The sequence below is a fragment of the Artibeus jamaicensis genome, unplaced genomic scaffold (genome assembly GCF_021234435.1).
Source record: "Artibeus jamaicensis isolate MK-2021 breed Jamaican fruit bat unplaced genomic scaffold, CSHL_Jam_final scaffold_3151, whole genome shotgun sequence".
Lineage (NCBI taxonomy): Eukaryota > Metazoa > Chordata > Mammalia > Chiroptera > Phyllostomidae > Artibeus > Artibeus jamaicensis.
Window position 1 is genome coordinate 5,502,743 of NW_026522037.1, and position 26,224 is coordinate 5,528,966.

The 26,224-nt window shown below is 54.8% G+C and overlaps 2 protein-coding genes across 3 annotated transcripts in view; one reads left to right on the forward strand and one right to left on the reverse strand.

Moving 5' to 3' along the window:
* Positions 1 to 542: 542 nt before the first annotated feature.
* Positions 543 to 5,431, reverse strand: EFCAB9 (EF-hand calcium binding domain 9). The gene is made up of 4 exons (XM_037127910.2): positions 5,296 to 5,431; positions 2,375 to 2,523; positions 1,395 to 1,571; positions 543 to 740 (listed from the first exon to the last, which is right to left on the reverse strand). The coding sequence occupies exons 1-4, from the start codon at positions 5,429 to 5,431 to the stop codon at positions 543 to 545; spliced, it is 660 nt and encodes a 219-aa protein (XP_036983805.1).
* A 5,019-nt stretch (positions 5,432 to 10,450) lies between these two features.
* The window catches only part of STK10 (serine/threonine kinase 10), a 92,219-nt gene continuing 76,445 nt past the window's right edge, over positions 10,451 to 26,224 (forward strand). Inside the window, exon 1 of one of the 2 annotated variants that reach the window (XM_037127865.2) lies at positions 10,451 to 11,131. In XM_037127865.2, coding sequence (XP_036983760.2) covers positions 10,976 to 11,131 — 156 coding nt within the window. In that variant the 5' untranslated portion in view covers positions 10,451 to 10,975. The remainder of the gene's footprint in view (positions 11,132 to 26,224) is intronic. The other variant, XM_037127866.2, reaches the window with a different exon arrangement.

Below are 26,224 nucleotides of genomic sequence, written 5' to 3' on the forward strand. Positions count from 1 at the left end.
AGGTAAGTTAAAAGGGGCCCGTCATGTTTACTTTATCCGAGCAGGTTTGACACCTTTGCTTAAGCACACATAACCAGTCAGAGAGGAATTTGGTTCTTGGAAAAACACAGCCCGAATATCCTTGAAAGTCGGTTTCCCTGCTGGTTGGAGGCACTTCACCATTTGCCATTTCGAAGTGTCTTGCATCCAGGTAGTTTTCGCACAGGATTGGGGGGCCGGGGGAGAAGGAGAGATCCTACAAGTAATGGACCACTGGTGACCAACGTTGGGAAAGCGTCACCTTCTTTCAGCTGCGTGGCTCCAGGAAGTGTTGGGGATTGTTTGGATAGGGGGGCTTAACAGTGAGCTGGGTTGGGACGTGTGGGCGGACGAAAAGAGGGCGGTTCCTTCCCGTGACATTATTGTGGGTTACGGGGTCATTCAGGGTCAGAACCTGCTGTTTGGGGAACACTCCCTTGAGCCCTTCGTACATCAAAGTCAAGGTAAAGACACCTACTTTCATGTTCAAATTTATTTTTAAACATGTCAACAGTTGTAATGACTTACACTCTACTTTCAGATTCATTTATTCCAGTAAGACTCTCTTTTGGAGTCACTTGAACTTGGAGTGACATCTTTTTCTGCAGAGCCTTCTCTTCCTCTTCCTTTTTCTCCTTCTCTTCTATCTCCGCTTTCTGCTTCTCCTGGTATTTGTCCATGGTGAAGATAGCGAACAGCTTGAATTCCTTGTAATTAAGACGCTTTTGTGGGGGTGAAAAATTATGTCAGGGGGGATTTGATACTTTGTTGCACATGACAACAGGACTGGTTTCCCTTAATGATTTCCCATTAAGAACCTGGAAACTGCAAGAGGCTCGAATATTAGGACTAAATTAGCATCTCATTGTGGTCTAGGAGCCAGAGAGTCTATTGCAGACTCTGAAGGGACCCAGGGCCCGCTCCTCTGTTACATCAGCCCAAAGGGCTCAGCCTGGCACCCCCTTCCCTCAGCCTTAGCTCCCTCTTGCCTCCCCGACAGACTTCCTCTCTAAAGGGGCTGAATATACGGGCTGAACTGTACTCGTCTCAGGACTTTGCTCCTGTGCTCCCATCAGAATTTTTTCCCCTTTCTACGTAAATCTGCCCTACGCAACGCCACCTCCTGCCATAGTCCTCACTCACGTCCTTGTCTGAGCTCCCGTGGGCCTGTACCCACAGTACAAGATGGAGCACTCAGTCCCTTAGTCCTCTCTCTTCCACAGGCCTGTGACTCAGCTGCTTCCCACCCCAGCACCGTGCCAGGCTCAGCCACTTTTCCCGCCCTCCTCCTCCCCCATCTCTACTGCAGGTCCTAGTCACTGACCTCGGTGTCGTGACAGAGGCTGCCAGGCCAGGCTCGAGGGATCAGCACTTACACGGTCACCTGTGATGTCCAGGTCACGATAGAAGTCTCGGAACTCCTGCTTTTTGATGTGGAAGAGAAAGTTGTACATGCAGAAGTTCTCTGCACTGATCTTCAGCTCCCCGTTCAGGTCCAGCAGCTCAAACACCGGCCGTGAGTGGCGGTAGATAAATTGCTCTTCCAAGTGGTTCTGTTTGGGGACAGATGGGTGGGACAAGAGAGAAACAGTGTTGCTGGTGCCACTTTCAGAACTCGCTGCGCCCGGCCCCCTGTGTGCCCTCCTCCGTTCCCTGGAGAGCCGCAGGCCAAAGCAGGGACGCCTAAGGCTGAAGGGGTCTGTGGCCAGTGCGTGAAGTCCTGCTTCAGCATCTGCCTGCAGGGGCACCGGGGCTGCGGTCCACAGTGCAGACAGAACTCCAGCCACGGGGACGCGTTTCGGTTCCTCCAGCGAAAATCTGCCCGCGGAGCTTCGTGGCACTGCTGGCGAAATAATGAAGACGGGGGCCCCTTTCCTTGGGGAGTGGGAAGTGGGTAAAATCACGCTGGATGTGTGTGTGTGCAAGGTAAGGTGGGGACCCAGAGAAGAGCTTTTCTCATTTCCACCCTTCGTCCCTCCAGAAAATTCTCCGAGAAAGGGGATCGTGGAGGGAGTGAGGCGCTTGGGCTCACGGGTGACACTGAGGAGCCCCAGCTGGAGCAGGCAGGGAAGGGCATGGCCAGGAGGGCCTCGGAGTGTCTTCAGGGAGGCCACGTGGGGTGGGAGGGCCGAAGGAGGGCAGGCCGCAGGGGCCGAGGCTGGGTAGCTACTGGAGTTTCTAGGTTACTGACGGACCCTTTGGGACCCAGAAATCGTTCCTCCTCGCATTTTTTCCTTCCTGCTTCGCGTGAAAGGAAGGACATTTTCCGTGCACTCTTAGTTCGGCACTACCTTTGGCGAGATGCCGGCAGCGGCCAGGGGAGGCCTCCCCTGTCCCCGGGCCCGCTCCCACTCGCCTGCTGTGCCAGGAGTATGCAGACCAGCACATAGAACTGGTCGAAACCAATCTCGCCCGTGGCCTCCCAGTCCAGCATGTCGAACACGCTCATGATCTGTCTGCGGTTCCAGTTGGTCACATGGTGGAGGAAGTGGTAGAACAGCAGGTCTGTGATGGGGGAGATGAGGGGACAGGTTATTCTGGGACCCCTCCCGAAGGCTCGGGAACTGGGAGCTGCCTCAGTGCTACACCGGAAGCCTGTGATCCGGGGAAAGCTGTGCTGTTTTGTTTCTGGCTTCACTGTTGTACCTTCCACAATTCCCCAGGCCTTCATGGCGTTCACGCTGTGCGGGGCAGCCTTGCACCCCAGGGGTGCAGAAGGCGGGTGGGGGGGCTCGGATCCTGGCCCTGCACCCGCACTGCCCCGGGGGACATCCAGTAAAAGGCACCAAGTGCCCCTCACGTGTGGAGAAAGGAAGAGCGTCATGCTCACTGGCCACCGTGGACACTTTCTTGGAGAAGCTGACATTTCACCTGGGCCTTTCGCTTGAGATCATAAAAACGAGAAATTTAAAAATCATTTCTCTTCTCTAAAAGTATCACTATTCCCCATGCTTACATTCAGGTGAATGCATCTGGCCAGGAGGGAACGAAATGGCTGAAATTGAACACCGTAGGGCACAGGTGGCAAACACAAGGCCCCCACCTGGTTTTATCCAGCCCGGCACCTTGTTTCTACCCGGCGGCAGCGCCAAGCTCCTTGCCTCTAGTTAAGGAGTAGTTAACATTTATAGAGTCCTAAAATTATATTCGGCCCTTGGAAGGCAACCGCAAGGCTGATGTGGCCCCCCAGTGACAATGAGTTTGACACTTGCTCGGCAGAAGGCTGCCTTAGGACTAAGCACTTCAAGGCCACATGTCACTGAATGCTGAGGAGTCTACAGGAAAGGCGGCATTGCAGCCTCCTATGATGAGCCTTGGAGAGGAACAGGTAGCTCAGTGCTGCTTGAGCTGTGGTGCGCGTCCCAGTCTCTCGAGGGTCTCGTGAAAACACACACTCGGACCCTCGGATTCCAGCATAGGCCCGGCCCACATTTCTAACAAGCTCCCGGGTGATGCGGCCACTGCTGACCACACTTGGTGGCCGAGTTGGGATCAGCATGCGGTCCACCCGACTCCATTGCCCTGCTCCTTCCTGGGCGGAGCCTTCTCTTTTGCACATCAGTTGGTGATGCATGTTTTGTCATCATACGCAATGAGAGAGGAAAATGCCGCAAAGGACAGGGGAGGTTTGTGCTGAAATTCAACCCGCCAATCATCCCATCTCCGCGTGTGTGAAATGAAAGCAACAAACCTGGCGAGACCTTGGACAGTGGTGTGTGGCTGTACAGATTGTGTACACAGACCGCCTGCGGTAACTGCAGGGATTTGCACACGTTACTTTGTCTCCATGTGATTTCCCCTGGCCCATTGGTTACAAAAGCTTTTTCCTCCGTAAGATACGGTTCCATTGAACGTAAAGAACCTCCATAGTTTGGAGTCCCAGCTAAGCTCAGTGAACCAGTTGTCACAGGTCATGGCGACTTCCCATGGGGGCTTCTGGTGGTCTCTTGATATTCCTCCCTCGTGCCCCACCGGGTGGGCACATGTGGGAAAAACGCACCTTATATATACACAACGATGCTTGTGTAGTTGCTTTTTAGAGAGGTTTTAGCGTGGAACTCGGAAGCCACTTACCAAATACTATTTTTAAACCACTCCAGTCTCCAAGGCCGTAGCCATGCTATGTCCCCTGTGCCTGTACTGCCTCCGATCCCCTGGGCCACCGGAGGCAGGAGCTCGGCTCCCTCTGGGGTGTTGCATCACCAGGGAGGGAGGGAGTTACCAGGGAGATGGACTCTTCCCAGCAAACATTCCGGTGAGACTCAGAGTGGACTTTGGAGTGTGGGTTTCGGCCCCAGGCGCTCTGTTTACAGAGAGGTGCCCCGCATTGCGTTGTCTGGGACTGGGTTTTGGTGCAGATCTGGTGACACCCCGTGGACAGATCTATTCGTAAAGAGAAAAACTGGGGCCTGAAATCTCAAGAAAATGAAGGGGCCCTTTTATTATTTGTTGAAGATTGAATGAACTCTTAAAAACCTTAATGGGAGGGAGAACCCTGTTATTCACCAATGACATTAATCTCTCAGGTCACAATGAATGGACAGGACACCTTATTTATAGCCAGTCCTTAAAAAAAAAATCCTAAAATATTTTAACTGGTCTTCCGTTAGTTTGTGCATTCCAAGGTGGGCCGAGGTCGTCAGTACTTTTCGGGTCACTCACAAAAGCCGAGGACTAGAGGGCGCTTTCAGATCATCTCTGTGATTCAAACCCCAGTTCCACAGAGCAGAACCCTGAGGGGGCCTCGGCCCCCAGGAAAAGGCATAATGACAATGAACACGAAGTCCTCACCATGTGCTAATAAGCATTTCCCACACATTGCCTCATTTAATCATCTCTTTTTGAAAGATGATCCTTCGAGAAGAAGGGAGGGGAAGAGAAAGAGAGAGACATCAATCAGTTACCTCGTACACGCCGTGGCCAGGGAGGGACTGGGCCTGCAACCCGGCGTGTGCCTTGACTAGGAATCAACCAGCGACCTTCAGATGTGTCGTCCTTGCAGGACGACACCCAGACAACTGAGCTTCGCCCCTCAGGCTGATTATCTCCCCCGCCCCAGTTATGAGATGCACTCCATTTATCAGAACCCTTATTTACAGACGAGGAAAGTGAGACCTAGAGAGGGCGATGACGCATGCATCAGGTCACCGAGGCGTGACGGGTACAGCCAGGATTTAAACGCGCAACCTGTATTTGTGTCCTCCCCACCGACTGCCACCAGCCTGAAGTCCAAGTCCATGAGACCAGCCCCGAGGAGCCAGTTCCGACAGCACTGACCGTTCAAGGTGTTGTTGCGGTGCACGTCCAAGAGGTGGAAGTACTCCACCAAGGCCCTCACGTTCCTCACAGACAGCAAGCAGTACAGTCTGTCCAGATAGAGGTACCACAGAAACGACCCCTGCCTCAGGGTCATCGCGGCGCTGCTGTCTCCCCAGAGGCGGCTCTGGTGGCCTCAGTGAGCACAGGATTCCGTCCTGGAACTAGAACGTTCGAGAGAGAGAAGCTCTAGAAGGAGTGGTCTTCCTAGGCAACTGCATGGTAGGAAACCATCAATAAAAAATAAATGGTGACTTCTCCAGATCATTTCGTAAGTTACAGTAATGTCTAATCACCATGCTGTTCGGACACCACCTGAAACGGACAGAATACTGAACGTCCACTGCAAGGGAGGAAATGACAGTGGCTTCCTCCCAGTTCTGCAGCCTCGCCCTGATCTCGAAACTTGATCACTTGTCTGGCACTAAAATGTAGCCAGTTCTACACTGAAATCACAGACCGGAAACCAGTGAGAGTGTACACACATGAACACACGACACATGTTATAGGGCTGACGTGACTCTCAGGAGGGTTTATAGCCTGAATACATGAGTTAGAAAACAAGAAAAAAATGAAAAATACACCACATACTAAAGGAACCTGCCAGATGATGTGTTGTGGGACTGTGCGACTGAAACCTGTAGAATTCTATTAACCAGTCTCACCCCAATACATTCAGTAAAAACGGGGAAAAAAGAACCTAGAATAACTAAAATAAAACCACAAAGAGAAGGAATTCTTTTAAATTTATTTACCTTTAGAGGGGAAGGGAAGGAAAGAGGGAGAGAAATACCACTGTGTGGTTGCCTCTTGTGCATCCCCTGCTGGGAACTAGCCTGCAACCCAGGCATGTGTGCCCTGACTGGGAATCAAACTGTGATCTTTTGGTTCACAGGCCTGCATTCAATCCACCGAGCTACACCAGCCAGGGCAAGAAGGAATTTTTAAAAGACCAAAACACAAATAAGTGAACCAGAGGACAGTAAACTTGGTCAGCATTGGGCTGGACAAAAAGAGGTTTTTCCCCATGAGATGGCTGTAGTAGTGCTTACTTGTCTTGACCTTGATTTGAAACTATTTTGTTAGATTGCGTTGTGCCAGCTGTCATATCTGTGCATTTAAAAACCAGCTTATCAAAATTGGTGAATTTTCGTGCAGACGTTTTAATCGAAGATGGAAGAAGAGACACAACATTTTGGGGGTATTAGGCTTTGTTATTTCAAGAAAGGTAAAAATGCAACAAACTGGAAAAAAATTTCTGCAGTGTATGGAGAAGGTGCTGTGACCGATTGAACATTTCTAAAGTGGCTTGCGCAGTTTCTTGGTCCCATTGACATTGTGGCCAAATAATTCTTTGCTGGGGGGCTGTCTTATGCACTGGAAGATGTTCAGCAGCACCCCTGGCCTCTACCCACTAGAAACCAATAGCGGGAGAGAACCGACATACTCAAAATGTCCAGATCAATCAAGTTATTGGTGAAAGTGAAAAATGTGTCTCTTATTTTACAGAAAAGATGTAATGGGCTCTTGGCCTGCCCAACATAATCAGGACCTGTTTTTCTTCACGCTCTTTGTAATGGAAAATGTCAAACATCTCAATGTAGATGAGCGTAATAAACTTACACACAGTCCCCCAGCTTCAACAATGATCAACGCAGGGCCGGTCTTTCATCTACACCCACCCACCACAACCATCACTGTATTATTTTGAAGCAAATCTCAGATATGACTTCTCATCTGTAAACATTAAATAATATATTTCAAAAAGTGACTTAAAAAAACATAACCACATACTATTATACCTAAAAATAAGCGATGATCATTCCTTAATGTTATCAAATATCTAGCCAGCATGCATAGTTCCCTAGTTCTTTCTTAAAATTTCTAAATTTGCTTTTAAGTTGTGGTTGATAGACAATATTAGTAGTTTCAGATGTAGAACAGTGATTAGACATGTATATACCTTTAAATTAAAATTTTTTAATTTCAATTTATCTCTAGGGGGGAAGGGAAGAAGAGAGGGAGAGAAATATCAATGTGTGGTTGCCTCTGGTGTGTCCCCTGCTGGGAACTGGCTTGCGACCCAGGCACGTGCCCTGACTGGGAATCCAACCGTGGTATTTGGTTCACAGGCCAGTGCTCAGTCCACTGGGCTACATCAGCCAGGGCTAAATTTTTTTAATAAATGAATTATTTAAGTCAGGAGCCCAAACAGATTTGTGTGTTACCCTGAGACCATTTTGTTAGTATCTTGAGGTTCCCTCTTTCTAGTTTTTTTACTTTTTCTTGCAATTTATTTGTTGGAGAATCCAGATCTCCACAGAGAGGAAAACACTCTAATTCTTGCCCATTTTCACCTCCAGTGTCTAACATGTTCCCTTGTCTCTATTTTCTATAAACTGGTAGTTAGGTCTATGGCACAAATGCTGGTTTTAGGGAAAGGTCGATAAAAACAGACACGTTTTTGGCAAGTGTGATAGGGAGAGAAAAAGATTTTGAAGAATCAGAATGAGGAAGGAGATTCACGATAAGTGAGTGATTAAAATACACACAGCCCTGCCTGGGTCGTCGTTAAGGTGGCTGGAGCCTTGTCCCAATTTGCCAAGGTTTCGGGTTTGGTCCTTGGTCAGGTCACATACGGGAGTCAGCCCATGGGCAGAACAACAGGTCGATGTTCCTCTCCTAAAATCGATCAATGAAAAATACATGTAAGAAGACTATACACAACTCTGCCAGTAATTTGGAATGTTAAGTCAGCTCTCTCCAATACATATGTCATGCAAGGCACAAATACATCACATGTGTAATTTTACATTTGCTAGTAGCTACTATTAGATGTAGGCAGGCCTAGAAGGAGTGAAAATCACCAGGCGAGAAAATGGCACCATGGGAAGCTGCCTGCAGACCCTGCCCAGGAAGATCAGGGTCTGGGGTCAGCCTATCCTATCCGGCATAACAGGGATTCAGTTTTCACCCAGCAACCAGCTCTAGCCAATCAGACTCTGATACCCCTGCTGCAGGTTTTTGCGTTTGAAAACCCTGAGCTAAGAACAACCGAGCAAGTCCCAGCCGCCGTCAGGTGACTCCACCTTCCCTCCTATTCCCCACTAATAAACCCTGCTCTCCTTAGCTCCCTGCGTCAGCCCAGTTTCTTGAGCGACTCCGACCTAACAGCTACATTGAAAAAATTTGTTTGGATGACATTTTATCTAATCCAGTGTATCCAAAATATTTCAATTTGTAATCAATATATTTTAAAAGTCCTTTTACAACCCTTCCAGTTTTAGCGCGATATAATCGGCATGTAACATTGTAGACGTTTAAGTTGTACAATGTCATAATTTGACATCGTTATTACATTGTACAACTTAAACTTATTGTGGTGAAATAATTACCCCAGTAAGGTTGGTTAACACATCCATCACCTCACAGAGTTTGTTTGTCTGTGGTGAGCACTTTTAACATGTATCCTCTTAGCAGCTCCGAAGTATACAGGGCAGTATTGTTCAGTATGGATGCCCGGCACCTAGCGACCTTCTAACTGCAAGTTGCACCTTGTGACCCCCCTTCGCCCGCTTCCCACCCCTAGGAACCGGTGAGATCAGTTTTGTGTTTTTGTTACTTATTTACTTATTTTTGTATTACTTATTAATTATTGTGTTATTTTCATAAACAACTGAAATCTACTTTAAAATTTTTTTTAATTGTTCAATTACAGTTTTCTGTCCTGTTTTTGATTTTTAGATTCCACATATAAGTGAAACCATGAAATCCTTTTGTTCTTTTTTTCGCCTAAGATTTCAAAAAATTTTTACTCAAGGGAAAGGAGGGAGAGAGACATTAACGTGTGGGTTGCCTCCCCTGTGTGCCCTCCACTGCAGACCTGGCCTGGGTTGCAGGCATGTGCCCTGACTGGGAATCGATCCCTCCACCCTTTGGTTCGCAGGCCAGTGCTCAATTCACTGAGCCACACCTGCCAGGGTCCATACAATCCTTTCTTATCCTAACTCAGACGTGGTGTATTTTATACTCACAGCAGCACCTCTCTGTTTGGGCTAGTTACATTTGAGTGCTTAACGGCCAACATCTGGCTAGTGGCTGCCATATGGCACAGCACAGACTTAGAATAATTTAGGAAAATTGACTCATGAAGGAGTTAAAGATGTGAAGCAATCATCATAACCAATAATCAGAAAGTAATCAATGATGAAACGCTAGGAAAAGATAACCGGCCCAGTTGGTCTTCTGGGAGGGTTTTTCAAGACCGTTAAGGAGCAAATAATTTCTATGTTACAACTTTCACAGCAGTTCTGAGTTTAGGAATATGGCGAGCTGTGTTAATATGGATAAACTTTCTAACAACTGGTGATTGGAGGGGTAAAGCCCTGAACAGCTGAAGGAGGAACCAGACGGGAACCTAGAGGGTCACTTTGGTTTTCCTTGAAGGGCTGGGGGACAAAAGGACGTCTGTTGTCCAGGAAAAGTGGGGCGTCCAACCCAAGGCTCACTATTTAAAGAGCTGTATTCAGGACACGAGCCGGTCACTGACCGCGAAGCGTGTCAAAGGACCGGGATCGGCGTGATCGTGCTCAAAGATTTTCCTTTTATCTATAATGAGTTCATATTTATTTAAAGTGGGAAATTAAGAATCAGAAGCTTTTAATTTAATATGCAAACATATCTGAAGATCCATCATGAAGCCCGTGATGAGTAAATCCCAAAGGAGCTCTTTCCCCCAGCCGTCTAAGCCTGGCCGGCTCCGGGTCGGGGTGCGGGAGTTCCTGGGAAGCAGGAAACGACCCGGCAAGCCGGGGCCTCCAGGAACCCACCGCGGCTGCAGGGGCACAGCATTTGGCGCGGTAGGGGGCAGCACCGCGCCGAGGACTCCACCCAGCATCCGCCGAGGGGAGGTGCCGCCTGAGGCGGCTTTCCTCGCTCGCCGGGCATCCCGACCTGCAAAGTGGGTGCGAGCAGAACAGCCTCGAGGGGGCGTCGCAGGATAGATTCAGGGCTTCATCCCGATTCACCTTCCTGGCTCTCGGAGTCAGCGCGCACTGGCAGGAAGCCAATTCACTTCCCCTCTAGTTCTCATAGAAGTTTTGGGAGCCACAAGGCACCGCTGGCCTCCCAGATCCACGACGGTCCCCCTGAGGGGTCCCCAGAACGGTCCAAAGCCCAACCCTGAGCTCGCGCGCTCGCGGTGGACTACAGTTTCCAGAGTGCCCTGCGGCGACGGGCGGGGCCCGGGAACGCCCGCAGCCAATTAGGGGGTCTGCGGGCGCTGCCGGGGCACTGCAGGTGGAGCCCGGCTGGTGGGCGGACGCGGGCTGTGTCCCGTACCGCGTCTCGGGGCTCCCGGGCAGGGTGTGGAGCTCGGTGAGATAGAGGCCGGCACGCGGGAGGAGTCCCGGGGGACAGGGCTTCGGAGGCGGGGTCCTGGGCTGCGGGAGCGGTTCCGGGTGCTCCAGCGGCGCTCAGCCCGGGGCGCACTTGATCGCGATCCAGCTGCGGGGAAGGGCGGGTCTGGTGAGAACCCCGGAGCGCCGCGGCGTCCTCCGGCCCCTCCTCCTCGCGGCCGCCGAAGCCACTGCCCGAGGCGCAGCCGGCGCCACCTCGCCCCCTGGCTCGCGCGCCCCCAGCCATGGCTTTCGCCAATTTCCGCCGCATCCTGCGTCTGTCCACCTTCGAGAAGAGAAAGTCCCGCGAATATGAGCACGTCCGCCGGGACCTGGACCCCAACGAAGTATGGGAGATCGTGGGGGAGCTGGGCGACGGCGCCTTCGGCAAGGTTTACAAGGTGAGGGCATTGAGGGTGGATGGCTGGGGGCGCGGGCTCCGGTCAGCCCCGGCTGCGGCTCCAGAGGGAGCAGAGGGGCTGCCCAGCCCCATCGGGGTTCAGGGCGCCTGTCCCGGTGACCCTTGTTCTGGGGACCCTCACTCAGCCCCATTGAGTCTCTGCGCGCTTGGCGCCCCCTCTGGACACCGCTCAGTTGCCGAGCACTTCCTGTGCGTCTGGCACTGCGCTGGGCGCCGCAGGGGGAGACAAAGGGGCGCGTGTGGCCCCTTCGCGTCCGAGAGGGCCGCCCGAGGCATCCTCCGTAAAACTGCGGTACCAGGCGGACTTTGTAAAGAGCGCCCGCGCGTATGCTGTGAGAATGCCGAGGCAGCAGAGAGACTCGGCCGTCTGGAAGGGTTAGGACCCGTTGAGTTGGGGACACACCTGAAGAGGATCCAGAGACCGGAAAAGTCGGGGTGGGGTGGGGCGGGAGCGGGCCACAGTGATAGGTTAGGTTTGGAAAGGCGGGTTGGGCGGAGGAGGAGGGCTGCCCCTCGGGGGTCATATTTGACTCTGCAGATGAGTCACAGCTGGGGAGTCTCCCAGCCTTCAGTCACCTTTCCCCTGGAGGAGTGCGGAGCAGAGCTGATTGATTCTGGACATGTTCGCAGCACGACATTGTCTGGTTCCTGCTCCCATGAACCAATTCCGAGTGGCTGAGTTGTACTGAGGACTAGGAGACCTCGGGCTCGACTCCACCCTCCCCCTGGTCTCCGTTTCTCCAGGAGGGCGCCTCCTTCCTAAGCCATCACCTTCCGTGGGGCTCCTGTAGCCTGTAGACCACTCTTACTCCAGGGTTGCCCTTTTAGGAGGTCTGGACCTCAGAAAGGGCTTCTCTGCCCAGCTCCATGTTCCCCCCAGCACTCGCTCTGCGTGCTTTGGAGGTGGTCTAGATAGAGCCTAGTTACCCAAGAGTGGGAAGCGACTCCTAGTCACCTGGGAGCGTGAGAAAAGCAGATTTGGGGCCTTTTGGAGGCCCCACCCTCGCTAGATCTACTAAATTCGGCTTTGAACAGGATCCCCAGGTGATAACTAAGCAGTTCGGAGTTCGACAAGCACTGCTGTAGAGGTGATTTGGGGGCCAGCTAGGCCCATCTGGGTGTGTTTCGTCACCTTCTCACCTCCCCTGCAAGCTGGCACTTCCTGTTGCAGGGTGGAACCCCCACTGGAGCCCCGGTTCTGTGGTTGGAGGCCGGCTTCTGTGCCACCCCTCTCACTGGGGGCTGGGGGCTCTCTGCTTCCTTGCTCTGGCTGAGGGTTCTGCACGTCTTGGAGAGCCATGGGCACCTTCTCTAGCAGGCACGTCTTTCTTTACCCCTCTCAGAGCTGCATCTTCTGCCCAGTGGTACCAGGAAGCTGAGCCTTGTGTCTCCCGGGGACACCCTGCCATTGTCCTCCCCTTCCCAGGATAACAGCCTGTGCTTCGAATGTGCCCTGACCACCATGAGGGCAGCTGAACCCTTGGTCAGCTGACCACACCCTTCCCTTTCTCCAGAAGGCGCAGTTGGTGTTCTTTGTGCATGCCTTTGGCTGTCAAGGATGGCTCTGCTCTTAGGGGCTGGCTTTCCATTGCAGTCCTGTCCTCCTCCCTCCCTCCCGGCGCCCTCCCTCCACCTCCACCCACCAGTGTGTCCTGGGTTCGGAGACTGCTTCATTTTCTTTCAAACTTGAATGCAGAACTTTGCCTTTGTGCCCCTCAGATTTCCCCCATGTCAGTTTCAGTTGTCATTTCCTGCTTCAGCTCTGTAACCCCCCCCCCCCTCAGCTACTCTAGAAATCTCATACTGAGGAGCTCATCGGATTCTCTTGTCTCCTCTTGGCCCCTTTGTAAAGCGAGTCTAGTTCTCAAAGTGGTGGTCTGCAAACCTGCAAACCTCCCCCTGCAAACCTGTGGTTGGCTCACCATTAAGATGAGGGACAGCGAGACCAAGAGCTTATACACCTAGAGAGTGGATTCCATTACCCGTCTGACCTTAGTGTGCCACCTTCCAATCTAACCCAACCTGTGTTATATGGGGGATACTGGGTCCAGAGAGAGGACGGGACTGGAACCCAAGGCTTTGGGCTTCAGTTGAACCCTTCCCTCAGTTGCCTGCTAAGGAAGCCCCATCCTGGATCTGAGGTCCCTGTCACTCAGGCCTCCAACCCTGGAAGAGGGAGGCAGACTGAGCCCCTTGGAGTTGAAGTTGAAGCAGGTGGTGCTGTACTACAGACTAATCAGTGGCTGTACCTCCTTCCCCCTTCACTGTTCCCTGGTGTGGCCACCCAGGCCTCACAGGGCAGAGGGTAGGTGTGATGGCTGAGACCAGGACCTGCATTCTGACATGGCGCCTGGGAACCAGTTGGCTGTGAGTGGCTGAGTGTGGCCAGCACCATTTCTCCCCCTGTCCTAGAGCCAGCGGGTCCTGGCGGCCTAGGTGGTGAGAGCTCTCCTGAGGACTTGCCCAAGTTGTTGGATGCTGGTCAGGAGAGGGCTCAGATGACTGATGGGATGAGAGTCTTGCCCAGGCTCAGTCTGAGGACCTGAAGTCTCGGGCTTCCTCTTCTCCCTGAGGAGCTGACAGTCGGCCTCAGGAGAAAAAAGAAGAGGGCTGGAGTGATTTTTTGAGCAAAGTCAAGCTCATTCTTACGGAATCCTTATGCAATTGGAAATTAGTTTCAAAAGAAAGTCATTGCTAGATCATTACAAGATACAAAGTAAAGGTCACAGGCTACTAGTTGTTTCACAATTCTTGCCCTTAAAAATCACATGTATTCTGAAGACAGAGTGGAAAGGAGAGGAAGTGTTTGTTACTGCGTTGAAGGGGAAAAGCTGCCTTCAGCAGTGCATGCTTGCCACCTGTCACAGCGAGGGAGGTGGCGGAGAGGGACAGGTCCCCACCCACAGGCTCCACGGAGGGCGTGGGCCCACGTGAGTTTGGGTTAGCAAGACCCAGTGATTTGTCTGCTTCTTGAAAATTGCTTTGGTTTGGATCTTATGTTGTCTTTAAAGTTGTAAAAGGTTTATGAGTTTGCAAAATGGGAAGTAGAGGAAACACGTTGTTAAATTAAAAAGTCAACACTCTCTCTAAGTCCCGTCCATTGCTTTGGACACGTTGATGTGTTTCCTTCCGGAGTTCATAGATTTTTATGGGGCCAAAACATTTTATTGCAGGGTTGTAATCATACACACCCACGGTGGTTTATGCCGTCTTTCATTCCTACACCTCTTCCTGAATCATTCCGAAATCCTCACACGTGCTTTTCTGGAACGGCTCATTACTCCTTTATCTTAATTTTATTAGATGTTTGATCCTCTCTGCCTTCCTCTCCCTCCGTTTTACTGTTAACAAGTTAAAATTGATTTGGTACGTATCGGGTGCTGGGCACTGTGCTTAGCATTTTACATAATACAGTCACTTCTGCCACCGCATAAGCGCGTCCCCGTGGATCCTGAGCTCTGCGGGGTCACGCGGTAAAAACCAGGGGCCTCGTTAGAAACAGGGCTAAGGACACGACCTTAGCTCAGAAACTTCATCAGGAGCACATTCTTAGAAAAGGTAAAAACCTAAAAAACCAGTTGCACCTTTTTATACAAGTTTTCTGGATAAGAAATACCCCCCAAAATGTACAATAAACACGGTGCCTTATGGTAGAAAAGACCTTTGGGGTCCCTGTGGCCGTGGCCGTGGGCACCAGCAGGGTTGTGGGGGAGGAAGGAGAGGAGCTGGGCGCGCAAGTGGACGGGCGTGGTGCGGACAGAGAGATGGCGGTGCGCGCCTGCGTGCTTTGGGCATCCTTCACCGGTTTGGCCAGGTACAGTGTTCGGAGTCCACCTTGAGTTTCCAGAAGATGAAACAGCACATAAGCAAATGCACGTTTAGCATTTTGATGAACTTGTTCCCTGGGACACCACGGGTGTTGGGACCGAGTTGCTGTTTCCAGAGTGTTACAGCCAAGCTGTGGAGCCGAGGGCCATTGCTCATTAACCTACATTCTTCGAGGGCCCCGTCCTGCTTGGCAGCTCAGTTCAGACAAAGCAGAAGTGCTGGGCAGAGGCTACCGCCCTCTGCACCAGGGCCTTCTCCCTTCACCTCCTCTCCTGCTAACAGTTTGAAAGCCTGGTTTCCATCCAGGGCGCCCCCTCCTCCCTCCGGAAAGAGATCCGGTCCCAGGCGGTAACCTTACTTCCTCTCAGTCAGTGTTTTTAAACAGAAGTCCTTGCTATTGTGAGCAGGTTCCTGGCTGGGTCCTAAAACCTAGGTGGCCTGAGCTTCCTGGGGATGTGGCCTGCCAGGGGGGGTTCAGCGTGGGTGCCAAGAGGCTGATCTGAGAGGCTGATGTAGCACTTGCCACACCGAAGGAGACTTTTTCTGGCTGGTTGCAGAGTGGGCCAGGGTGGAGGGAGTTGAGCAGTAACTGGTTTCCCAGCCTGCAAGCTCACTGGGGGTCCCCTGGCCTCCTGAGGTTCCCCTGGCTAGGGGGAAGTCCCCACGGGGGCCCCCAGAAAACCATCCTGGAGGGGTCCTGAGAGCCTTGGAGCAGTGGGGCTCAGGGTTAAGAGAAGAAATGGGTGCCCGGTGAAATCTAGGTTCCAACCACCCGGCAAGGGGCCTCCCGGTCTGAGCCTCAGGCTCTTGACTGTAAACGGAGGTGATGATTTGGAGGACCGGGTGTGTGTGTGTGTGTGTGTGGGGTAGTGGTGGTGGAGGGTGGGGGGGCGGGCTGAGAGGAGCTAAGGAGGTGGTACATGGGACACGTGACCTGCCCCAGGAAGTGGGCAGCAAAGGAAGGTAGTTTGAGATTGTCAATGAGCTTGGTAGGGAAGGGAGAAGGGTCTGGCTAGACGCCGCCGCCTGACTGGGGACAGGGCCCAAAGACCGATGTGTGTCACTTGTTCCTTGATTGGCCTCTCCCCCCTTCGCACTGTTTGGGGCGGCCGGTCTTTGCTGGGGGGCCGTCCTGTGCAAGGTGGGACATGAGCAGCGTCCCTGCCTCTTCCTGTTGGAAGTAGCACCAGTGCCGGCACCCCTCTGCCTCCCCACCTGTGACAGCCAAAAATGTCTCCAGACACTGCCACGTGTCCCCCGGGGGTGGGCAAAATCACACCAGTGGAGCGCCACTGCCTCATACAGATGAAGGTGCCTCGGTCCCGTGGGGCACACAGTGCTTGCTCAGTGCTGTGTGTCAAGTCCCGGGGTGTTTGATCAGAGACTCGGGCCTTGCAGCCAGACAGACCGGGGCTCGAATCCCAGCTGGCCCACTCCACAGCTGTGTGATGTCAGGTGGGGGGTTCGTCTCTGAGCCGCAGCGTCCCTGTGTCTGTGGGGCTGAGACTGCCCCTCACCCACGGAGCTGCTGTGAGAACAAAAACAGCAGCTCCCACTGGGGGCTGGGCTTTGGCCCTAGGAGAGCCGCCCCCGCTGCTCTCATTACCACATGGGGGGGGGTGGACGGAGGAAGGTCAAGGTTGGCTGAGATGAGCGAATGGGAGCGGGAAGACTTCTCCCACTTGGCAGGGAGGGTGGGTGGAATGGTGACACCATGTGGGGGAGAACAGGAAGGTCAAGGTCAGCTGGGATCAGTGAATGTGAGCAGGACGACCTCGACTTGGCAGGGTGGGTGGGAGGGCGACGGGCAGCCGGAGAGAAGGGAGCCCGGCTGGAGAGAGATGCCGGGTCGAGGCCCGGCCATTGCCAGCGGGTGGCCCTTGAACCTGGCGCGACCTGCACGTGGGTTTGTGTGGCTCCCATGCGGCCGAGTGACTGCCGGCATTTGTCCTGAGGCGCGTCTTCACAAAAGCCCAGATTTCTCTCTTCCCGGGAAAGGTCAGAGGAGCTGGTGCGCCCGGCCTGCGGGCCGCGTCTGCCGGGACTGGGGGGCAGCCCCCCGGGCCAGCGCTGTCCCAAGGAGGTGCCACACCAGCCACACACGCAGCTGACAGCTTCCTCGTGGCCTCATTCAGTGCAGGAAAGGAACAGGAGCACTGAAACTGGTGTGTTTTAGTTAACCCCGTGTATCGGAACTGTTATTATTTTCACATGTAATCAATAGACAGTGAAAGATGTTTAATATTCTTACTCTGGGGTACGTCTTTGACATCAATGTGTGTTTCGCCTTCACAGCACGTCTCAGTCTGGACGAGCCGCTTCACGGGGGCTTGGAAGTGACACGTGGCTATTGCCCCGGGTAGTGGGGATCTGGCCTCTGCTGGTCACTGTCACCTCCCCCAGCCCACTCTGCACACGTTCGCTGCCTCCTCAAACCCAGTGGTCGGTGGGTTTGGAAGCTGGGCCTGGTCTGGGCGGGCCGGCCGGTGGGGCCCGATCTGGATTAGTGTTTGAGGGTCAGGCCAGGAGAGCCTTGAATGCCAAGTCAAGGTATTTAGCTGTGACAGTGTTGAGCTCCGATGTGTCCCAAGCCCCCAGGTCTGAGCAGGTGGCCTCCCTTGGAGTTAGAGAGGAGCTCTCTGTGGTCACTAGAGAGAGGAAGGGCTTGCCCAGAGAGCAGGGGGATGTCAGAGTCAGGGGTCCAGAGTGAAGCCTGGCTCGGGGCGGCCTGGTCCTGGTGGCCGGCACAGGCAGGGGTGGGAGGAAAGACTGTGATCGGGGCCCAAGTCAGAGCCTGGGGGGACAGATGACTGATGGAGGGCCAGCAGCCCGAGAAGGAGGCGTGGTACATGGGTGGGAGGCCTGCCAGGCTCCAGGGAGCTGGGCATGGGACTCGGGAGGAGGAGGGGAAGCAGAGAGGGTGAGGTGGGACGGGGCGCTCTCGCTCGTCATGGCACAGGAGCGGGGCGAGGGCCCGGAGGCAGAACCCGGCGCTGCCCCCGTGGGTCACGTGATTCTGAGACGGAGGCTTCGCTGCGCCTCAGTTTCTCTAGCTGCCAAGTGGCTCTAGGAACGGTCCCGCCTCCTCGGGTTGCTGGAGGGTGAAATGACGCACGAGCACCCCTGGGTTCAGGAGGCCGGGAAAGCTCATCTGAGTGTCAGGCATTAGAATTGTTCACTGAGCACCTACTATGCGCCCGGCATTGTGGGCTCCAAGGGGAGTGAGAGAAAGAAATAGGCAGTTGACCTGTGCCCCATTCTTATCTGCCCATCACTTCTACCGGCCGCAGGAGAGCCAGGGGTCAGCGTCCTCCCTTCACACCCGAGCGGGCCGGGGCCCAGAGAGGTCCAGTGACTTGCTAAGGGTCACACAGCTGTTCTGTAGTAAGGCTGGGACTGGAACCCAGATCTCTGGAGCCCGGGCCTTTTCTATTGTACAGAATGGGGGGGAGATGAAGGGGCTTATGGCCAGGGAGAGCCCAGGGTGACTTCAGCCTTGCTGTCTCTGTGCCCAGACTGTGACCCTTCTTCCTGCCAGGCCTGCACCAGCCTCAGCTGGGGCCGAGCCCCTGAGGGCCATGGCCACCGCTCAGGCAGAGGAAGTGGTGAAGGCAGGGCTAGCGGAGGAAGTGGCGGGGAAGGGGCGGGTGCCAGGGTGGGGAAGCGGGTGCTCCTGGGCTCTGCTGGGGGTGGGGCTGCTGGGGCTGCATCCGAGGTGCTGAGCGCTCCTGGGAGCCTCCGCCAGCGGGGCAGGGAGGGGCATCCCCCAAACAGCCTCCTCCCCTCCTCGCCCTTCCCACCCCTTCTCTGTTCCTCCACTGCCCTTGCCTTCCCCTTCCTCCGCCTTTTCTTTCTCTTCTCTTTTCTCTCTGCCTTGCCCTTTGCTACATTTTCCCTTCTCCTCCCTCTATAGCTTACTTCTCTCTCTTTCACCCACAGGCTCAGCCAGAGCCAGAATTCAGGCCCTGGGACGTGGGGTTAACCATGATTCAGGGGACTGAAGAGTTAACTCTAACCAGCTTCTGTCCATCGGAGGACAGTGGGAAGAACAGTCCCAGAGGGGCCCGAGGAAGCACAGCCCTGTCTGCTGCGTCTCTCTTCCTACGACTCTGCACAGCTGGGCTCCTCCTCACTTTCTGGGTCTCATCTCCCACGACCCCCCTCCCTGGCTGCAGTGACAGCTCCTTGCCAATTTCCGTCAGAGCTTGTCTCAAACTGGGATTCTCTTGTGTGTTTCCTTATTTATTTTCTTTCCTCTCTGGAAGAGGGAAGGTCCCCACGGGCAGGGAATTGTCTGTCTTCCTTGGGTGAGGGGCCGGCTCTGCCCGTGGCTGGTGCCGGCTAGTCTCTGCCAAACGGGTGGACCAGACTGAGTCAACGGCAGGCCCCACTTCCCCCTTCTCGGCTGTGATTATGACGTGGGCACCGGGGTCTCTTCTGCTGCTTCCTGTGTGGCCTTGGGAAAGTCACCTTACCTCTCTGAGCTTCAGTATCTGTAGCTGTAAAAGGGAGATCAAACTAGTGTTCCCCTCAGGGACTTTGTAGCCATTGGGATATGTGGCCAACCCTGGACTCGGCGCCCAGCTCAGAGGCGGGACAGTGCATGCGACTGTCATCGTCCTCGTGATGATGGCTTTTCTGTGGGCTCCTGGCTGGCCCGGCTTCCTGAGGAGCGAGGGGCAGATCCCCAGAGGCCGCTCCCGGGCAGACGCTGGTGTGTGCGGTTCCTCCGGGCCAGCTGGGAGCTTGCTGCTCTCTGGCTGGCCCAGGGTAACCGTGATTCCCTGAAGATGGAGCCTCCAGCCCAGCCCTTGAGAAGTTCACACCAGGGCAGGGCAGCCTCAGCTCTGTGCCTGCCCCGGGGACGGTCCCCCCGGGTGGACGGGACAGCATCTCTGGGCCCCTTCCCCCCATCCGCCTTCCTGGAAAGCCCTGGCCTGGCTCATCCGGCTGCCCGGGCCCAGTTCTTGGCCCTCCGGGGCGGCTGCCGCCGTCAAAGCTGGCTTTGTGGTCCCAAGGCGGTGACCCCGACAGAGCTGGCAGGCGTCCCTGTTGGTCCTGAGACTCTTTCTGCCCCTGACCCGCCCCTTGGCGACTCTGGCGGCACGCAGGGGAGGTGAGCTCTTTCCCGAGCCGCTTTCTCCCTGGGGTGCCCTTAGCACCCCTCCCTCACGTTGAGGTGACAGGAAATCTGTCACTGGGGCTGAGGAGAGGCGACTGGTGTGCCTCCACTGATGAGGGTCCTGGGCAGTGCCACCCCTGAGGTGTCTGCAGGACCGTCCACCGCAGCCAGCAGGCTGCCCCTCAGCAGGCCCGTGAAGTGCCTTCTACAGGAGCCACCCTCGGAGCCCTGACTTGGTGACGCTCTTTATGCCACCAGCCCCAGCTCGGCTGCTGTCGTGGCCGTGTGACCTTTGGCAAGGGACGTCCCCCCTCTCGGGGCCTCAGTTTCCTTTTCTGCAAAGTGGGGTGACATGGTAGCTCTGACAAGTAGGACATAGGTGTCTTTTTAAAACATTTATTAATTGACTTTAGAGAGAGAGGACATCAGTGGAGAGAGAGAAAGAGAGACATCAGTTTATCATTCCACTTATTTGTTCATTGTTTGCTGCTTCTATGTGCCCTGACTGGGGATCAAACCTGTAACCTTGGTGTCTCAGGATGATGTTTCAACCCACTGAGCTACCCGGCCAGTGCCAGGGCACAGGTGCCTTTACACCTGCGACCGTACAAGGCTGGTGCCCAAGGACACAGAACTGGCACCAGGCCGTGGCAAAACTGGCTGGCGCTAATACGCAGTGTTAGCGTGGGCACAGGGGGAGGGACCGGCCTGTGGGACCAGTGAGGATGTCAAGTGGCCCAGGCATTTGAGGAGCCGCCTGGCAACAGGTCAGTCACATCCAGGCTTGTGGACGCAGCACCAGGCGACCCGTGTTGTTATGGCTGACGGTGGGTGGCTGGTCAGCTCCAGGGTGGACCCGCCCATTGTGAGGACAGCTATGGCTGCTGCAGGAGATGCTGTGGAAGTGTTTGGTGCCCCGAAGGGCTTTTCGCCACACATCGCTAAATGAAGGGGAAGGGGAGGAGTCAGCGCGTGCCATAGAACCCCATCTCCTAAAGCGTGGGGAGCCAGCGTTTGTGGGGGTGCCCGCCACAGCTCAGGGTAACTCAGCGAGCGCTTAATGCAACTGCCCTGGCTGCGAGCATCTTTTTTTTTTTTTTTTTAAAGATTTTAATTATTTACTTTTAGAGGGGAAGGGAAGGAGAGAGGGAGAGAAATATCAATGTATGGTTGCCTCTCGTGCGTCCCCTGCTGGGAACTGGCCTGCAACCCAGGCATGTGCCCTGACTGGGAATCGAACCGCGGTTGTTTGGTTCGCAGGCCTGCACTCAGTCCACTGAGCCACACCAGCCAGGGTGCTGTGAGCATCTTGTACAAGGGAGGCAAGTCAGGGACATTGAGGTCCCATAGGTCCCCTGGGGTCACACAGCTAGTTGGGAAGCACGGGGATTTCGGGGTGGCTCTGGGCCCTGGGAGAGAGGTGCTCCGAGATGCTCCGGGGCCATGGGTGGGTTTTCTTCTTCACAGCATTCTATTTTCAAGATTCTTTTAACGAGTACATGTTGTTTATAGAACAATAAAAAACAGGACAGAGAGTACTGGCGCTGGAAAACACTGCGTAACCTTAACCTTTGAGGTTTGGGGGGCCCTGGAAAGCGGGGCTGCGGAGACTCCTGGCGCCCAGGGTTGTGGTGGAGGCGGGGGAGGTCAAACCCAAGGTGCCCGGATGGTGCGGGGAGCAAGGAGACCCGGAGAAGGGCGCTTCCTTCTCTCCCCTCAGGTTTGCCCTTGGGCCCGGGCTGTCCTCCTGCCGTGATGACTGGGCACTTGTCCTCTGGCTGGGGGGCCCCTGGAGGAGGTGGCAGCACCTCTCCCATGTCCTTTATCAGTGATACGCAGGCTTGGGTTCCACGTCACTTTTGATGAGCTGAGAGCTCCCACACCCCCGGCCAAGTTGGACGGGTTGCCCGGGTTTGCGGCCAAGGCCTGGATGCGATGATCTTCGGGGCCAAACCTATTTGGGTTTAGTTTTTATTTGCTGGCCTAGAAGCTCCGCACTTCCCTGTCGTGCCAGGATGCTGGCCAGGCTTCTCCGCCCCGAGGGGGTGATAGAGCTAAGTGCCCAGCTTGGAAGCTGAGTCACTCCTATGCTTTTGTGCTTCGTAATCTTTGTCATCCTCAAGTGTCAGTTGTGAAACTTGGCGGTCTGGTTGTCGCTGAGCTGAAACTTGGCCCTGGTGGTTATTGATCCTGGTGGTTCCTGCCCACGGGGCGGGCCGGTGAACTGTGCACATCCTGGCTGGTCAAAGCCTTTGGCTTCTCCAGGGTAAGGGGGACCCACCTTTCAAAACCAGAGAACAGCTTGAGACTCAGGAATCTAATGTGTGGAGGAGAAGACGGACTTCTTGTCCCTTTCTTTTCTCCTCTTAGGTGGGAGCTTCATTTCTCTCTGCGAGCAGATACAAATCCCACTTCATCCACCCCTCCGCCCATCCACCGGCTCACTCACCTGCCTCTTCATTTATGTCTGTCCATCTATCCACCCATTCATTCATCCACCTATTCACCCATCTGCCTATCGATCTACCCTCTTCCCACACATCCATCCTTCCATATGTTCTCCCACCTGTCCCCCCGCCCCCCATCCATTCTCCCGTCCGTCCATCCACTCACCATCTGCCTGTCTGCCACTCATTCTCTCCTCTTCCCCCTCCCCCCGCCCTCCCAGGCTTCCGTCCATCCATTGGCTGTTCTGTGCCCAGCTCTGTGGGGAGGCCTGCAGTGAATGAGACCAGGGCTTAGTCTTTCCAAGCTCACAGCCAGGTCAGAGAGATGTGAACGCAGGTGACTCAGGCACCGGATGGTCTGTGATAAGCAGGTGTGAAGAAATTCTACCGGGGGCTGTGGGAAGGAGCCCTGGGGACATGTCACGGGGTGGGCTCTGGTTGAGTTAGACCGTGTGGGAGGGTCACACACGGGCGTGGGGACGGCAGCCCAGGGGGAGGAGGCAGTGTAGAGAAAGGCGTGGGAGTGGGAAGCAGGAGGGCTCTGGCGGTGGAGGTGGGCAGGGGGCGGATAGTGGAATCCCGAAAAAGCAGACGTGCACGGACCCCCAGGCTCATGGGTGCCAGGCCAGGGAGTTTGGACTTTATGGTGTAGGCAGCTGGCAGCCATGGAAGGTTCGTCCTTGGAGTGTTGAAGGTGATGGAGGCAGGGGTGGGCTGGGGGATTGGTACACACAGCTTCTGGTGGGCAGGAGACCCAGGGGATGTTTATTCTCGTGGGCGACTGAGGGGATGGAGCACCGGGCTGAAGTTCGAGTCCTGACAGCTGCTTGCTAGCTGCAGGACCCAGCACAAGCCGCCTTGTCTACCCAGCCCTCAGTTTCCCCTCAGCGGGAGGAGGCGGCTGGCGGCCCTCTGCCTCCTGCACTTCTGCTGGGGAAGGGCGGGGTGCTCCTCCTGCCCCGAGACCACAGCGAGCCTTGGCAGGCCTGCCCCGTCCTCGGGCCCACAGGGACTCCAGCGTCTGGAAGGCCACGCCGTGGTGCACACGCAGCTCCCCTCTGGGACTCACTCACGCCTGCCAACCTGGGCGTTTTGGGACCCTGAACCCAGGACGCACGGCTGCCCATCCCGGCTCTTGGCTGCCCTCGGAGCACCCTGCCTGACTCCCCTGCATGAAGCCAGTTCTGCTGTGACCCCGGTTCCCTCTGGGGCCAGATTTCCTCCCTCCCTGAGAGAGGCCAAGCCTTTCCCGCAATTGGTCACAGTCGTCACCGCGCCAGGACGCCACTGCTGTATATTTTGGGACACAGACCAAGTCCCTCCTCGGTTCCAGTGGCCTGAGCTGCATCTCACACATGGCTGGCCCAGCTGTCCAGCATCCAGAGGACGGGGAAAATAGAAACCTTTAGCCTTGACTGCTCCATTCTTTGGCTCTGACCCACACGCCCAGGCTGCTCATCTGACAGGTCAGCTGGGAGCCGTCCCTCGCGCCTGGTTGCTAGGAGACCTCACTAGCAAGCGATCCCGCCTGCGCCTCTTTCTTCCCCCACTCTGCACCCAGGGCTTTGCTTCTTCTCAGAAAAGGAAATACCCATTTCTGAGGCTGGGGCTGGGCCGTGGGAGTGGGTTTTAGATGCTCCCTTCCGTCGCTGAGGATGCAGAGTGTGCTAGGTACTGCCTCGCGTGCAGAGGAACTTGCTGCAGGGATGGGAGTGTTCCGTGTCTGCTCTCTGCCGTGTGGCAGCCACTAACCACACGCGGCTGGCTATTAAGCCCTCGCAGTGTGGCTAATGCAACTGGGGAAGTAAAGTTTTAATTTTGTATCATTTACACGGCTACAATGTGGCCCGTAGCTGCCATATTGGACAGCACAGCCTGCGTGGGTCCCCAGAGGACAGACGAGGGCAAGGTGCGGTGGTCACTTCTGGGGCACCAGCCCCAGTCTGTCTTCCCTGGGGCCCCTGTGGATAATTGCCCGATGTCACTGGGTGAAGTTAATTTCTGAAAACTGCTTGCATTCCTTTTTCTGGGTTTTTAGCTTGTCCTTGTCCAAAGCGGCCGACAGTTTTCCCCAAGTTATAGCTGAGCTATGATTTTGTTAGTCTGCTGTATTGACTTACTCTCTGTTGGCTTAATATTTTTTCTCATTACTGTATCTTCCTGTTTATTACTTTAAATGCTTAATATGCCACCAGCTTAGTTCCACCACTGTCTTACAGTTGAATAGCAAGGTTATTTCCACTTTTCGCCATTGTAATGGACTAATGTGAACATGACCTTAGTACATGCTTTTGTGGTCCTTTCTGAATTTATTTCCTGGCCTTAAATCATCAGCAGCTACTTTGCATTTTGGTGGACAGTGGTACAAGTCAGGAAGGGAGCCATTGGTCTCACGTAACTGGAAAGTCTGAGGGCAGTGCAGCTTCAGGTACAGCTGGCTCCAGGTGTTCACAGACCCTCCGCGCCTGCCCTCCTCCAGTCTCAGCCCTGCTCCCTTGTCTTCATCCTCAGGCAGTCTCTCCAAATGAGTGGCAAGATAGGCTGCAAGACCCTCCAGACTTCCTTCTGCCAGTGCAGCTACCCTCGAGGAAGAGAAAACCAAATTCTAAACAAACCAAAACACTAATAGGAACAACCCTGTTGGCCTGCCTTGGGTCACATGGCACATCTGAACCGCTGGCTGCGACCGAGAGGGTCTAGACTGAGTGGCTGGACCGTGTACCTGGGCCAGGTGAGCTCAGCCCTACATGGATCTCTTGCTTCCAGAGTGAGGGTGAGGCGGTTCCCAGAGGAAACTGGAGCTGTGAGTGGCCAGGGAAGTAGGTGCCGTCCAGGTCCCCTGCTGTCCTCTTTAAGCCTAATCTCCGAGCCGCTTCCCAGGCTCCCAGGCCTGAGCCGTCCCTGAGAAGCTGTCCCCCGTCCCCCAGGGGTCTTTGCTCTTGCCTTCTTATTTACTCTGCTCAAGTTGGGGCTGTTCTCCGGTTCCGTGGATGAGGCGGCTGTCACAGACTGGACTCTGGCCCCTGCAGTCCCCTTTGTGGACTCTGTTTCCTCATCTGCAGAGTGGGTGTTGGGCAGCTGGGGTTTAGGAGTGTGGCCAATGTTCTTTCTGGTTCATAAGTTCTGTGATATCAGCTCTTTCCCTGGAGGAGGAGGAGGAAGAGGAGGCAGGGGACACAGTGATCACCACCAGCCAGGAGGGCAGGGGAGGGCCTGGGGGCTGTCCCCTACTGGCTGTCACTGATGACTTTCAGGAAGCCTCTGGCCCCCGGCGGGCTGGGCCCCTTGGGTGGGGCAGAGCTGCCCGCAGGCAGGGCTGTCCCTACCTCCTCCTGGCTGGGCCCAGAGCCGCACAAGGGGGACGATTGTTCCCACAGAGGTGCCTGGGCTGGGAAACACAAGTGGCCACTGTGTCTGCTGTCAGGGGTGTGGACTGAGGCGGTCGTCACTGCTGGCCAGCGGTGCAGAGCTGGGTGGGCGCTCCCCCACCCTCCCCTGGGCCTCAGCCAGTGGGAGAGATGGACGTCAGAGGGCACAGTCAGCTGCTTGTTCTTGATGTGATTTCTTGCCTGTCACCTCCCACGGGTGCCCTGTCCGCTTGGATCACCCTTAGCTTTCCAAGAGCCACCCGCTCTCCAAGATGGCCACAGAGATCTTGGGCATCACACCCCACAAC

What these genes read in the sequence shown, in the direction of transcription:
- EFCAB9 (XM_037127910.2), bottom strand. Translation starts at nt 5,431, where the DNA reads ATGACCCTGAGGCAGGGGTCGTTTCTGTGGTACCTCTATCTGGACAGA. An exon ending in CCGCAACAACACCTTGAACG is followed by an intron (nt 2,524 to 5,295) that starts GTCAGTGCTGTC and finishes CCCCCATCACAG; the next exon opens with ACCTGCTGTTCTACCACTTC. An exon ending in GCATACTCCTGGCACAGCAG is followed by an intron (nt 1,572 to 2,374) that starts GCGAGTGGGAGC and finishes GTCCCCAAACAG; the next exon opens with AACCACTTGGAAGAGCAATT.